This window comes from Tachyglossus aculeatus, chromosome 7 (assembly GCF_015852505.1).
Source record: "Tachyglossus aculeatus isolate mTacAcu1 chromosome 7, mTacAcu1.pri, whole genome shotgun sequence".
Lineage (NCBI taxonomy): Eukaryota > Metazoa > Chordata > Mammalia > Monotremata > Tachyglossidae > Tachyglossus > Tachyglossus aculeatus.
Genome location: NC_052072.1, coordinates 21,340,639 through 21,355,899, shown reverse-complemented (window position 1 = coordinate 21,355,899; position 15,261 = coordinate 21,340,639). Strand labels below are relative to the sequence as shown.

Sequence of the window (15,261 nt, the reverse complement as noted above, 5' to 3'; positions counted from 1 at the left end):
GGCATCTGTGGGCCTGAGAGCTCAAGGACTACAGAAGCTTCAGAGCTTCTTTCCTTCCTGTTTGTTCCCTTTGAGTTAGATCAATCAATCAGTCATGCTATTTACTGAGTGTATACTGTGTGCAGAGCACTGTACTGAGCGCTTGGGAGAGTCTGGCAGGGTAAATAGATGTGATACTGCTGGACTCTCTTGTGGGGCTGTTGTGGGGGTGAAGGGAGGCATGGAAAGAGGACTACAACTTGAGGTTTTAACACAGAGAGACCCTGGGTCTCTCTGAGCCCAGGGAGATGGGGTGGGGTAATCCTTTTGTGTCTGACTCCTTCAGTCTCTTTCACTGCCTCTGGATCCATCTCCACTCCTAGAAAAGCTCAAATCCTGCTGTCCCATTTCCTCACCAGGCACTACAAATCAGAGGTAATCGTCCCGGTCAAGGCCAGTGCCCATTCTCACTGCCGCAGTGGGCAGACTGGAGTCTGTTTGATCATGTGATCTGCAGAACCGCCATTATTGCATCACTGTATTTTTAAGGTAAGGGAGTGAGAAAGTGCTGGGGGCAGGGGGGTGGGGAGTGAGGAGAAAGATGAAAGCTTCAGTCCTAGAGGGTAAATCCCAGTTGAGGGGTGGGACTGGGGAGGTAGGACTCGGTGGGGGTGCGGGGGAAGGGGGGGTGTCAGTCAGTAGGTCCCCAGCCAGGATGACCCTGCTGGTTGGAAAGAGAAATCACCTGAAACCCTGAGGTGTAACCGAGGTAACCTAACCGTCAGTTTACCTTGCTGATCCTCAAATTCTAGGGGCTCGGAAATAGCAGTGGGGGGAGAGGAAGGCCTGGGAACCGAGGGAGTAAGGATGGAGTAGACCAGCAAGGACACAGTAAAACAACGCTTTGGTCAGTGGTGCAACCCCTGCAGTTGAGCCCATAACTGAGGATGACCCAGCATGGTGCACTGCCGACAGGAAAGGGGTGACTCTTTCCAAGTATTGTTTTGTTTTGGGGGGGGGGGAGGTTGTGAGGTTTCTAACATATTTTTCTGAAGAAAAGTCAGAGAGGAAGTGACCAGTAAGTGCCATTTCAGAAAGAGGCTGACACCTAGTGGGAGGAGGAAAATGGAGGAAATTGCTGAGGCTTTTTGTTCCCACCCAGCCCAGGCCAGCCATCTGTGCTTTGGAAGGGGAGAACATTTTCTGAATCAATGGAGGTTTGGGCTATTTCATGCCTGGCTGTTGAGGTGGCCTTTCGGGGGACATTGGTTCGGCCTATGGCAAATGGCAGAGGAAGTACTTCTGCCCTTCTCTTCAGTCCCAGAAGGCCTGGTAAGAGGATGGGCCAGGGGAACCCAGCTGACAAATCTACTCTGTTTCTTTCTTCAGAATTGGTCTTGGGCGTTCCTCTGCCCCTCCAAGGCAGACCTTCAACCTGCTGATAAGGGAACGGGGAGCATCCTCGGTGAGAGAGAAAGAGCAACAGAGGCCCTCGGGGTGAGCCTCAGCAGGGAAAGGGATCTCTGTCCAGGCCCAAGCAGCAAGTGTCCTCAGGCTCAGCTCCCCTGCCTGACCCCTCTGCCATTGGTGTATCTGGCTAGCTGCCTCTTGGGTCCCCGGCCCGGGTGAAACTTGGTGGGCTTGGCCACGCTGTGCCATTTGTTCCAATCAAAGCCATATGGGCGCCCCCCTCTGCCCCGCTTTCCCCAGCCCCCAGGCTGTGTGATCTCACCAACCCGGCCTTAGGCTATGGTTCTCAGTTGCCCCCCCTCTCCCTGACCCATGTGCAGGTTTTCCTTCTGGTGTTTTCTTGGTTTCTACCGAAGCCCCTGCCCCTGCCCCAGCTCCTCCCTCTGCGATCCTGCTTCCCTGGCCGCAGATGTGTATTTAGTGTTCTGCTTAATAAAAATGGACATATTTTTCTCTAGTAACATCATGGCTCCTCTTGTGTTCTAATCCTGGCTCCGCCACTCGTCTGCTCTGTGACCTTGGGCAAGTGACTTTGCTTCTCTGTGCCTCAGTTTCCCCATCTGTGAAATGGGGAATAAAACATTGAGCCCCATGTGGGACAGGGACTTTGTCCAACCTGATTACTTTTTATCTACTCCAGTGCTTAGAACAGTGCTTGGCACATAGGAAGCACCTAACAAATATCACAATTATTATTATTGTTGTTGTTGTTTTTATGATTAATATTGAGTGGGGAGAGACTCCAGCTGTCCCTGGGCCACCGGAGTTGTCTGACACATAATAACAATAATGACGGTATTTGTTAAGTACTTACTATTAAGCGCTGGGGTGGATACAAGCAAATCGAGTTCGACACAGTTACTGTTTCACATGGGGCTCACAGCCTCAATCCCCATTTTACAGATGAGAGAACTGAGGCACAGAGAAATGAAATGACTTGCCCAAGGTCACACAGCAGACAAATGGCAGAGCTAGGATTAGAACCCACGACCTTCTGACTCCCAGGTTCGTGCTCTATTGGCTATGCCATGTGGCTTCTCTGGACCACGCGGACCATGTGGTCCCCTATCCTACAGGCACCCCCATCCAGTCTAGCCATGGACGCAAGCTACTTCCTCTTCCACCTTCCCCAACTGCTGGCTCAGCCTCCTGGGGATTCAGCTGTATTTCAGAGTTGGTACAAGGCTCCTCCAGGCTCAGCCTTCTCTCGCAGCCCAGGGAAGGGGTCAGGCGTTCACTGGTCCATTGAGAGCTGTTCGGAGTTTACACACCTCTCTTGGGTCTCCTGAAGGGTTCTAGTTAACAGATGGACCAGCCCTGACCACTTACCCCCACCGCGTCATCGTCATCACCCATACTGAGACAGCTGCTCCCCCATTCCCTAGCAACTCTTGGGCAGGGGGTCTTGCCCTCGTCTCAACCTACTACAGAACAGGTAGAGCCCAGAAGCAGGCACCACCCTAGCAGTTCCCCAGTGACTCAGAAGTCATTTCCATAGGGGTCCAGTATGCGTCAGGAGGTAGCCGAGCCTGAGGAGAAGCTGGCTTTCTGACCTGTAAGCTGGGGATAGGGCTGGCCTACCACCTTCTCTCCTCTGTTCCCCTGGAGACCCACCGGCTCAGGAGTCCACCGCTTTTCTGGAAGAGAAAGTCTCCATGGAGAAGAGGAGCTAGGAGAAGCAGCATTTCCTTGGGAAAAGACGGCAGGACTGAGAGTCAGGAGAAATGGGCTTTAATTGCAGCTCTGCCACTTGCCTGCTTTGTGACCTCGGGCAAGTCCCTTGACTTCTCAATGGCTCAGTTTCCTCATCCGTAAAATGGGGACCCAATGCCTGGCTCCCATCTCCTTTGACTGTGTGTTCTGTGTGGGATGGGGATTGTGTCTGATGCAACTGTATTCTATCTACCTCAGCACTGGCACCTAGTAAGTGCTTAACAATTATTATTATTATTACTGAAGATGAAAGCTTAAAAATTATTATTATTATTATTATGTTATTTGTTAGGTGCTTACTATGTGCCAGGCACTGTACTAAGCTTAAATCCCTTCCCCATCTGCTAACTTGATGCAGGCAGCACTAAGCTATACCCCAATCCAATTTGCTTGTTATCCAACCCAATGCTTAGTACAGTGCCTGGCACATAGTAAGCACTTAAGAAATCCCACAATTTAAGCCCTACAGTGAAGGGTCTATATTGAGGTGGTCATCCCTTGGCCTGAAGCCTGGCTCACCATGGCTCCCACAGAGAACAAGGATCTGATCTCCTAGAGGAAGGCTTCCAGCTGCCACTCCCTCACTTTCTGGTCCAGGCTGCAGGGGCCAGCAGCCAACCCTTCCACCCTCCTCAACAATCCACTATGCCACCAGCAGGGCCCCAGTTGTGAGAGACAGCTGCAGCTCCCGAGCTTGGTCCCTGAGTCCGTCCTTGATCCTCCTGACAGCATTCATTCTGGCTTGCAGAGAGGATCTAGGCCAGGCCCGAGGCAATTATTCTAACCAGCCATCCATCCCAGGATAGGCATGGAGGCTGCAGGTGAGCAGGATGGGCAGGCTGCAGGCCCGGACCGGGACTTAGGTGAAATTTCAGGCCAGCCATCTGACCTGAGGCGGGCAGGGGGGCCACAGAAGGGCAAGATGGGATGGGGTTTATTTGCAGGAGGCATAGAAGAGCACGCGTTTGCTGATTTGGTCTCGGATTGTCTCCAAGTGCTGCTCCAGTCCCACCAGCTCCATGGAGCGGCGATGGATGGCTTCGTTTCCATTCCTCAGCTCACCCTCAATATCTGGGGGCACACAGAGGCTGGGGTCAAAGGCCAGTTGGGGTCCACCCCCCCGTCACACATTCTCCCATTCTCCCATCCCTCCAGGTCTCAGAACCTCCCTGCAGAAGCTCCAACAACAAAAGTACATGAGCCCCCAGATTGTCTTATTCGTTTTTCTGGACTCGGGAGGCAGCATGGATCTGGGTTTGTAAGGTCCAAGGTGCCTAGCAGAAATAGGTTCCAAAAATCACATTATATGTCCCAAAATCTTCCGCTACCCTCTTCTCTTCCCCCAGAGAGAAGCTGGGCACTGGCTCTGGCTCATAAAGCCCTCAGATTTATGCATCCAGGGTGGAAACTGGGCAGGAATGAGTCTTAGACTCCCAGCTGGAGTTGAGCACCTGGGAATGAGGGATGGCTGTAGGGAGGGGATGCTTATGTGTTTGTGGTGTCCCAGAATCATGGGGAAGGAAGGAGATTAAGAATGGCAGATGTCCCTGCTGTGGCCTCCACAGCTAGGAAAGAGTCACCAGAACCAGCTGCTAGGCCTTGTTGTTGTCAGCCAACAGCCAGTTGGGCTCATATATTGTCTGCAGCCTGCCACCTCTGGCCAGTAAGATCTGAGGACCCCCTAGGTGGGGGAGATGGCAAAGGCAGCTGGCTGGCAGCAGATGGAGGGGGCTGGAGGACTCTCCACTCCACAGTCCCTCAGTTGCTCCAGGCCTCAGAACCGCAAGCCCTGACCCCCCTCCCCACCCACTTTACCTTCCATCCTGTTCCAAATCCACATGGTTTCCTTCAATAGCTCTTCCGCCTCCATCTTCACATGCGTAATTCTGGTCCCCAGCTTCCCTGGTACAGGGCCCTTCTCCAGTTTGTTCTTCAGCTTGGCATAGTACTGCTTCAGCGAAGCCAATTCCTACAGACAGGAAGTGGGAGGGTGGTGATTTAGACTGGAACACTTCAGCTAGTGGTGTTTACACCACCGGTGGTTCCCCATGGAGCAGTAGGTGGCAAGACCCGGGCTGACAGCTGATAATAAGAATATTGTGGTATTTGTTAAGTGCTTGCTATGTGCCAAGCACTGTACTAAACACTAGGGTAGAAACAAGATAATCAGATCAGACACAGTCCCTGTCCCACATGGGGCTCACAGTACAAGTAGGGAGAAAAACGGTGATTGAACCCCCATTTTGCAGATAAGGAATGGAGCAACAGACTTGCCCAGGGTCACCTAGCAGGCAATAATAATAATAATTATTATGGTATTTGTTAAGTGTTTACTATGTGCCAGGCACTGTAGTAAGAAGTGGGGTGTATGCAAGCAAATCGGATTGGTTAAAGTCCATGTCCCACATGGGGCTCACAGTCTCAATCCCCATTTTACAGATGAGGTAACTGAAGCCCAGAGAAGTTAAGCAGGGCACAGGGAAGCAGAATGGCCTGATGGATACAGCATGGGCCTGGGAGTTAGAAGATCATGGGTTCTAATCCCTGCTCTGCCACTTGTCTGCTGTGTGACCTTGGACAAGGCTCTTAACTTCTCTGGGCCTCAGTTCCCTCATCTGTAAAATGGGGATTAAGACTGTGAACTTTATGTGGGACAGGGACTGTGTCCAACCAGACTATCTTGTATCTATCTCAGTGCTTAGAACAGTGCCTGGCACATAGCACTTGACAAATACCATAATTATCAATAAGTGGCTTGCCTAAAGTCACAGTGACAAGCAACAGAGCCGGGATTAGAAACCATGACCTTTTGACTCCCAGGTCTGTACTCTATCCATTACACCATGCTGCTTCTCTGGGGCCAGACTCCAGCCTCTACAGTGGGAAGGGAGGGAAGAAGGGGAAAGGGGCAATTGTCCCCTGCCTGGGCTGGCTGCCTAAGTAACAGGGAGTCGGGCTTGGTGAGGAAGGCATCCAACCCAGAGTGGAGACAGAAAGAGAGACAGCACTAGATAGTATGGCGTCGCAAGATACAGTGAGCTTTGAATTACCCACCCTGATGGTGGGGAGAGGTGGTCCAGAAAATTGGGGGCAAAGAAGCAGGAATGAGAGCAGGTGTGGGGCCCAAACTGGGCCAGGGAATTCAGTTGGGTGGGCAGTGGGAGGCCTAGTAGATTTGTTTTGTTGTCTATCTCCCCCTTCTAGACTGTGAGCCCGCTGTTGGGTAGGGACCGTTTCTATATGTTGCCAACTTGTACTTCCCAGGTGCTTAGTACAGTGCTCTGCACACAGTAAATGCTGAATAAATATGATTGAATGAATGAATAGTAGATAGAGCAAGGGCCTGGGAGTCAGGAGGACCTGTGTTCTAATCCCAGCTCCACCCCTTGTCTGCTGTGGGACCTTGGGTAAGTCACTTCACTTCTCTGTTACCTCATCCAGTTACCTCATCTGTAAAATGGGGATTAAGATTGTGTGCCCCAAATGGGACATGGGTTGTGTCCAACCTTGCATCTATAGTAATAAAAATACTTGTGGGATTTGTTAAGCGCTTACTATGTGCCAGGCACTGTTCTGTGCACTGGAGTGGATACAAGCAAATTTTGTTGGACACAGTCCTTGTCCCACTTAGGGTTCACAATCTTAATCTAATCTCAGCACTTAGTACAGTGCCTGGCACATAGTGCTTTACAAATGCCATTAAAAAAAGATGGCTATTATGGGCCCAGGTGCTGAAGACTGGAGGAAAAGCAGCGCTGATGAGCATGAGGACTCTGAGCATCCACCTGCCAGCTTCTGGAAGATGACAACCCAGTAAAGTGGACATTTGGAGGTGGGGCCCAGGCCACAGCTTAAAATGCAGGCTGAAAGCGGGTGACCTTTTCCAAGTCACTCGTCCTCCCAGGACCTCAGTTTCCCCATCTGTTCAGCAGGGCCACATTCTCTCTGCCCTCAGCCTCCCCCACAGGGCGATCACAATAGGAGTTCAGCCGCTTGGCCTTGCGTATCCCCTTTGGCTTCCCCCGCCCCTGTACCTTCTCGGCAAGCGCTGTACTCCCGCTGACCCCATCTGCCTTCTGCTGGGCTTCAGCTGCCTGCGTCCGCTGCTGGGTGGCCAGGGTCCGCAGTCTCTCAATCCTCTGCCGTAAGTCACTCAGCTGCCCCATCATGGTCGCCACCGCCCTATCAGTCTGATCGAACACTTGCCTGACCTGCAGAGGCCAAGGGTTTCAGGGTGGTTTCTCGGGCCTCCTCTCCCTCCTTCCCCATCTCCACCTAGTCCTGCCCCAACACCTGATCACTCCCAGACACTCCACCTCCACCCACTTGCGCCAACACCTGGCCCCTCCCAGCCCCTCCCAGCCCTTCCCATCAGCCAGAGAAAGGGTTTGCCGAAACTATGGGCCACCTGAAAAATGCCCCCTTCCTCAATATCTCCTCCCCTAATTCACACTCCAACCAATCCCCTCCTCTCCCATGTGCCATTCCCACCCTATCCTCCTGCTCCCCAGTTCCCTGGGCTCAGGGATTCCAGTATCTATCTACAGTCAACACTCCCAGGGCTCCTCTCCAATCTAAGTCCCATGGAAAACTGATCCAAGGAACCAAGAGACCACCGCTTTGGGGCTCACCCCCTGATTTCGCTCAATCCCATTGCCTGGTTTCCATTAAGCTCCTTGTCTAGTTTCTCAGGTCCCCAGGCAAGCTCTAATCTTCTCATCAGGAAGCCGGAAGCTCACCTCAGAGATCCGGTCCCCGAGCAGATTCAGGGAATAGCTGGTGCCACTCATGGTATCTTCTGCCTCCTGGAGGGCAGAGCTGCCCTGGCGCAGGTTCTCCATCACATCCTCCACTCGGCCCTCCATAGCATTGGCACGATTCCTGAACAATCCCAACAAGAGATGATGCTCCTGGTTACCCTTGCAACCCCAGGGGAGTACAGGGGAAGGATCATGACCCTTGTCCCCTTGTCCCCTCAGCGTCATGGCTCCCCCAGGAGAGTGTCGGGAAAAAGTCACAGGCCCAGGGCCCAGAATAAATAAATAATGATCGTATTTGTTAAGCGCTTACTATGTGACAGGCACTGTATTAAGCGCTGGGGTGGATACAGGCAAATCGGTTGGACCCAGCCCCCATCCCATGTGGGGCTCACAGTCTCAATCCCCATTTTACAGATGAGGTAACTGAGGCCCAGAGAAATGAAGTGACTTGCCCAAGGTCACATAGCAGACAAGTGGAGGGGCCAGGATTAGAACCCATGAATTTCTGACTCCCAGGCCTGTGTTCTATCCAATACACAATGCTGCTCTGGTCCCTCTGACCCAGGTGGGCTACCTCTCCTTGTCGCTCCCCTCCCAGCCTACCGTTACAGGTGGGGTTGGGAAAAAGATGCTTCAGCACATTCAAAATGAGTAAAACCTAGAATACTTGAGATAAAACAAAATCTCCAGCATGTGCCTGGGAGTCAGAAGGTCATGGGTTCTAATTCCTGCTCCGCCATTTGTCTGCTGTGTGACCTTGGGCAAATGAGGAAGCTGGGGCACAGAGAAATTAACTGACTTGCCCAAGGTCATCCAGCAGGCAAATGGCAGAGATAGGATTAGAACCCAGGTCCCCTGACTCCCAGGCCCAAGCTCTTTCCGGTAGACCACATTGCCTGTGACCACAAGTTTGGGTTTGATGAGGAGGAAATGGGTGGCCAAAGGTAGGTTTGAAGAATCAGCAGGGCCAAGTGTTTTCCATGTGAATGCTGGGGACCTCGGGGCCAGCCTGAAGACGTGGATGCTCAGGCTCATGGACAGCTCTAGTTTCAGCTCCGCTACAGGCATGGAGGTGAGCGCCAACTCTTTCTCCACCCCCGGGAGTCGATGAGTCCTGGCACCAGGAACTCCAGACTTGGCACTCAGCCTTCTGCTTCCCACCTTCCTCTCACCATTACCCTGGTTTCTCCGGCTCTTCTGGTCTCCCTCTGGCATCACCTACCCAGGACCTGGGACATGACTGTGAGCCCTTCTAGACTGTGTGCCCGTTGTTGGGTAGGGACCGTCTCTACATGTTGCCGACTTGTACTTCCCAAGTGCTTAGTACAAAGCTCTGCACACAGTAAGTGCTCAATAAATACAATTGAATTAATGAATGAACATATCAAGGATGCTAGTATCCCCCCACAGTATCCGGCACAGAGTAAGCACTTAACAAATACCACTATTATTATTATTGTTATTATTATTATTATTAATAATGACCAGGGGAACCACTGCGATGACACAGCTGTAACAGAGCAGAATTCAAGGGGCAGGATTTGGTGGAACCCAACTAATTCTTTTTCCAGGCCTGATCCAGGATGGGGCTAAAGGCATTGGAGGGAGAAGAGCAGGGACAGGGGGGAATGTCAGTGGAAATCTGAAGAAATGTACACACTGTGTATGCCCACCAGAGTGTAAAATCCTTGTGGGCAGGGATCATGTCTACCAGCTGTATTCTACCAGCTGTATTACACTGTACTCTTCCAAGCACTTAGTACAGTGCTCGTCAAACAGTAAACACTCAATAAATATCACTGATTGACTAATTGATCCGCCAGTTAGTAGTGACTCCTTTTTGAACATTCAGCCCTGGAATGATGGGTAGTTCCACCCAGCAGGAGGGACAATAATAATAATAATAATGGCATTTGTTAAATGCTTACTATGCACAAAGCACAAAGCGCTGGGGTGGATACAGGGTGATCAGGTTGTCCCACGTGGGCTCACAGTCTTAATCCCCATTTTACAGATGAGGTCACTGAGGCACAGAGAAGTTAAGTGACTTGCCCAAAGTAACACAGCTGAGAAGCGGCGGAGCTGGGATTAGAACCTATGACCTCTGACTCCCAAGCCCAAGTTCTTTCCACTGAGCCATGCTGCTTTTCTATTTGTTAAACACTTACTATGTGCCAAGCACTGTTCTAAGTACTGGGGTAGATACAAAATAATTGAATTGGGCACAGTCTCTGTCCCTCATAGGGCTCACAGTCTTAATCCCCATTTTACAGATGAAGGAATCGAGGTTCAGAGAAGTAAAGTGACTTGCCCGAGGTCACACAGCAGACAAGTGGCCTAGATTAGAAGCCAGGTCCTTCTGACTTTCAAGCCCATGCTCTATCCATTAGGCCAGGCTGCTTCCACTAGGCCACTCTGCTTCCAACTCTTGCCTTAATAGCCTGGTATCGGAGGCAGGGAGCTGAAGCCAGCAGAGGGTCTGACAAAGACAACTTTCTCCTGCTCCTCTCCCAGTCAATCAATTGATGGGAGTTACTGAACGTTTAGCTGAAGCATCCTTTCAAGCATCCTAACCCCAATCTCTACCCCAGCCTGACCTCTCTGGACCCTCATTCTCACATTCATTCATTCATTCATTCATTCATTCATTCAATTGTATTTATTGAGCGCTAACTGTGTACAGAGCACTGTCCCACAAACCTCCCAGAATTAATACTCTTTCCCCACCTAACCTCCTCTTCCTGGGGCGTTGTCAGAACCATCTCAAGAGATAAGACCTTCCCCACCTTCTATGTGTTCCCTCTTGATGATATTTGTGAAGCACTTACTGTGTGCCAAACACTGTACTAAGCGGTGGGATACATACAAGATAATCAGATTGGACCCAGTCCCTGTCCCACATGGGTTTGCAGTCTAAATGAAAGGGAAGCAGTATTGAACCCCCATTTTACAGATGAGGAAACTGAGGCACTGAGAAGTTAAGTGATGTGCGCAAGGACACACAGCAGGAAGGTGGCAGAGCCAGGATTCAAACCCAGGTTCCCCGACTCTCAGGCCTATGTCCTTTCTGCTAGGTGACATTACTTGCGTGGCTCAGTGGAAAGAGCGCGGGCTAGGGAGTCAGAGGTCATGAGTTCGAATCCCAGCTCAGCCACTTGTCAGCTGTGTGACCTTGGGCAAGCCACTTAACTTCTCTGTGTCTCAGTTCCCTCATCTGTAAAATGGGGATGAAGACTGTGAGCCCCACGTGGGACAACCTGATCACCTTGTATCCCCCCCAGTGCTTAGAACAGTGCCTCGCACACAGTAAGCACTTAACAAATACCACCATTACTTCCCAAGTAGTTCTTGAAAATGGTTTCCTTCCCAGAGCTATAGCTGGGGCCTACCTAGTAGCAGCATGGCCAAATGGATAGGGCACGGGCCGAGCATGGGCCTGGGAGTCAGAGAGTTATGGGTTCTAATCCCTGCTCCACTACTTGTCTGCTGTGTGACCTTGGGCAAGTCACTTCACTTCTTTGTGTCTCAGTTCCTTCATCTTAAAATGGGGATTAAGACTGCGAGTCCTGTATGGGACAGGAACTGTATCCAACTCAATTATTTTGTATCTACTCTGCACTTAGAACAGTGCTTGGCACATAATAAGTGCTTAACAAATACCATTGTTATTATTATTATTGTTGTTATTAACTGTACTGAGTCCTAGAAGAGACTCTTGCACACTTTGCTTCTCTAATTCTAAACTTCTCACTGTGCCTCGATCTCTCTGTCTCCCTGCCAACATCTGATTAAGTCATTTCCTCTTCCCCCACTCCCTTCTGAGTCCTCTTGGACTTGCTCCCTTTACTCATCCCCACTCCCAGCCCCACAGCAGTTGTGTTCTTATCTGTAATTTTATTTATTTATACTAATGTCTGTCTCCCCTTCTGTACTGTAAACTCGTGGTCAGCGAATGTGTCTGTTCTATTGTACTCTCCCAAGCACTTAGTACAGTGCTCTGCCCACAGTAACCACTCAATAAATATGATTGACAGACTGACTCTGCATATGTTTCTGGATTGGAAGGACAGAAACCTCTCTCCCTCTGCTGTAGGTCTGACTGCCTAAGTGCTTAGTAAAGTGCTCTGCAACCAGTAAGCCCTCAATATGACTGGCTGACTGATTAACTGGACAGAAGAAAAAATGGATCCTGGGTAGAAGAATTTCTGGTGGAGCCTGGTAAATACCCATCTGACTTCTTACCAGGATACCTGCTTATGCCCAGCAAGTGGTTGTGAATACGGGTTCATTCACTTTATTCCTGGGGGGCAGGGATGGCTGGAGCCCACTTGCCTTTCTGAGGGGGGCTGTTTTGGAGGGGTCTCAAGTGGGGGAAGCAGCCCCAATGTTACCTGGCCTGCTCTGCCTCTTCCTGCAGCTTCCTGGCCCGGGCGACATCCTGCTTGGTCTGGGCCAGCACCAGGTCCACGTTGGGCAGACGGGCAGCGATATCTTGGATTTCTTTCATCTTGCGCAGGACAGTTTCAGTGTCAGTGGGCAGCCAGAGGGAGAGGACCTCGTTGCTGATCTCTTGGATGGTGGCTGCATCGGTGCTGTCCTCTGGGAGCAGTGGGGAGGATCCAGGTTAGAGTCCCCCATGGAGAATGGACAGCCTGCCTTCCCTGGTCCTCCACTCCAAAGGGATCTTGAGGGACTTGACCCACACTACCCCTACCCCTTTACTCTACCAGCGAGCCCTTGTAATAATAACTGTTACCAGAGGTCACATGACCCCAGCAGAAAAAGGGTACTGGCTTCAAAAGAGAAGCAGTGTGGCCTACTGGCTAGAGCACAGGGTTGGGAGTGAGAAGAACCTGGGTTTTAATCCTGGCTCTGCCATTTGTCTGTTGTATGACCATGGGCAAGTCATTTAATTTATCTGAGCCTCAGTTACTTCACTTGTAAAGTGAGGATTAGGAGTGTGAGCAGCACATGGGACAACCTGGTTAGCTTGTATCTACCCCAGCACTTAGAACAGTGCCAGGCACATTGTAAGCACTTAACGAATTCCATAAAAAACAAAGAGGGAGCACCTTAGGCACTGAGCCTTGTTGTGGGCTGGGGTTGCCCTGGGCTGGCCAGGGAAGGGGGTTGGCTCCCCTGAGTGGCCAGGTGGGTTCTGGGTCAGTGCCACCCACAGGAGGGAAGACCAGACTTACCCATGAGGAAGTTCCGGACTTGCTGGATGAATTGGCTGATGCGGCGGATGTCCTCCTCCATCTGTGAACGGGCACTGCTCACCTGTGCCTCCAAATGCTTGGCGTTGCTCCGGATCTGGGTGGTGTTGTCCTCAGCAGCCTGGATCTAAGCCAGAAACCATGGCAGGCAACGGGGGTGGGGGGGGTGGGGGGGGTCTCTGCAGGTCCGTAGGGCCCCCAGGCCTCTCTGCCCCTTCTGGAGAACCAGACCCCTTCCTACCCTCCTCCTTCCACATGCATCATGTGGGCAGAGGCCCTGGCTGGGCCAGGAGAGCCATCTCTTCCCCTTCCTATAATTGATTTTAGTATCTGTTTCCCTGGATAGACCGTAAGCTCCTTGAGGACAGGGAACCCATATATTTACTCTACTGTACTTTCCAAGCACATAGTACAGTGCTTTCAATAAATACTATTGATTGATTGACATCAAAAACTCAGACACCAGAAGTTTTAAATTTGGGTTGCAATGGGCAAGGTGACATTGAGCGGGTAATTTCACCTTTCTGTGCCTCAACTATTTCATCTTTAAAATGGGTAGAAAAATGCTGCCTTTCTTCAGAGGAACCAAATTGGTCATTTCACAGATGCAGGGAGCAGAAAAGGACATCAGATGATTTTCTAGTCTGTCCTCCAATCAGCAGATGTCTAAATCGATCAGTGGTATTTACTGAGAGCTTACTGTGTGCAGAGCAGTGTACTAAGTGCTTGGAAGAATACAGTACAGCAGAATTAGCAGACATGATCTCTGCCCATATTGAGCTTATAGTCTAAACCAGCCAACTAAAATGGGCCCCCTTAAAGATCACTAGTCGCCATTTCCAGGACCCAATTCTGGACAACTTGTTCTTCTTTATAACTAATCTAACTCCCTCTTGCTGCAGTTTTTCATCTTTCTTCTTGTTTGTTCATCTATGGACATGGGGCACAGTGGGTCAGCATCTTGCTGATTATGTTGTCCCTGCTCTTCTCTTCTCCAAGAGAAATACTTCCAACTCTTTGCATGGTGGAGAAGCAGATACTTCACGAGTCATAAATAAAGTCCCGTTTCTCTCAGGGGCTGGAGGAAAAGACCTTCAGGGTTCCTGGGCTTTGTCCTCTAAGCCTCCTTCCTACCATTGTTACCACCACCATCACTTGCCATCTGCTTCCTCCCCTTCTCCTTCACTTACCAGTTGTGTGGTTTTATGGAGCTGAGCTTCGAATTTCCTGAGCTGTCCAGCAGTCTTCTGGGCTGTCCAGCTGGCACTGCCCGCCAGTGGGAGGGCACCCTTGCAGTTGGGGCCACAGGTCGTGCCACTGACCCGGGGGCACAGGGTCCCCCCGCAGTCTCCCGGAAGGCAGCGTTCCAGCCGGCTGCCCCCACAGATCTGCGCCAGGAGGGGAGAGGTGTAAGTGGGGGCACCCAGTGGGTCTGGCCTCAAGGGGTGTTGCTGGGGACCAGTGGGGGCAGCTAGCTCTGAGGACTGGCCCGTGATCCACCTGTGCTTTGTCTGGGCTTAGCAGAGACAATCAGAGCCAAGGAAATAAATGCAACCTCATGGGTCCAAGGCCAAAAGTAAATCAGCAGAGACAACAATAATAATAATAATAATAATAATAATAATAATTGTTGTAATTTTTATGCGCTTACTCTGTGTCAGGCACTGTACTAAGAACTGAGGGCAAATACAAGCAAATCAAGGCAGACACAGTCCCTGTCCCACATGGGGCTCACAGTCTTAGTCCCCGTATTACAGATGAGGGAACTGAGGCCCAGAGAAACAAAGTAACTTGCCCAAGGTCACACAAAAGGCAAGTGGCAGAGCCAGGATTAGAACTCATGACCTTCTGACTCCCCTGTGCTCTAACCACTAGGCCATGCTGCTTCTCAGGCCCTGAAATGAACTGAATTTCCTCTTCTCAGCCTTCCATCTCCTCCATGTTGGGTCTCCTAGGATCTCAGGGTTAGGGTGTGTCTGCTGCAGAGAGATGCTGGGAGCCTCTGAACCCAGTGTGTTGGAAAGGAGAGGAGGTGGAACCAGAGAGAGTAGAAGAAGGGAAGGTTCTGTGAAGTGGGGAGACACTCAGTAGTAGGGGTCCTGATGATTTTTGAAAATTATTAG

At 50.9% G+C, this 15,261-nt stretch overlaps 2 protein-coding genes across 7 annotated transcripts in view; one reads left to right on the top strand and one right to left on the bottom strand.

The window, feature by feature from the left end:
* The window catches only part of CAMK1G (calcium/calmodulin dependent protein kinase IG), a 43,168-nt gene extending 41,262 nt beyond the window's left edge, over positions 1–1,906 (top strand). For all 6 annotated transcript variants that reach the window (XM_038749766.1, XM_038749767.1, XM_038749765.1 and 3 more), the window contains 2 exons: positions 399–528; positions 1,369–1,906. In XM_038749766.1, coding sequence (XP_038605694.1) covers positions 399–489 — 91 coding nt within the window. In that variant the 3' untranslated portion in view covers positions 490–528; positions 1,369–1,906. The remainder of the gene's footprint in view (positions 1–398; positions 529–1,368) is intronic.
* Positions 1,907–4,081: 2,175 nt separating this feature from the next.
* The window catches only part of LAMB3 (laminin subunit beta 3), a 96,886-nt gene continuing 85,706 nt past the window's right edge, over positions 4,082–15,261 (bottom strand). The window contains exons 18-24 of the mRNA XM_038749052.1: positions 14,329–14,526; positions 13,121–13,265; positions 12,314–12,521; positions 7,902–8,043; positions 7,197–7,373; positions 4,978–5,131; positions 4,082–4,233 (exon numbers count right to left, since the gene is read on the bottom strand). Coding sequence (XP_038604980.1) covers positions 4,097–4,233; positions 4,978–5,131; positions 7,197–7,373; positions 7,902–8,043; positions 12,314–12,521; positions 13,121–13,265; positions 14,329–14,526 — 1,161 coding nt within the window. The 3' untranslated portion in view covers positions 4,082–4,096. The remainder of the gene's footprint in view (positions 4,234–4,977; positions 5,132–7,196; positions 7,374–7,901; positions 8,044–12,313; positions 12,522–13,120; positions 13,266–14,328; positions 14,527–15,261) is intronic.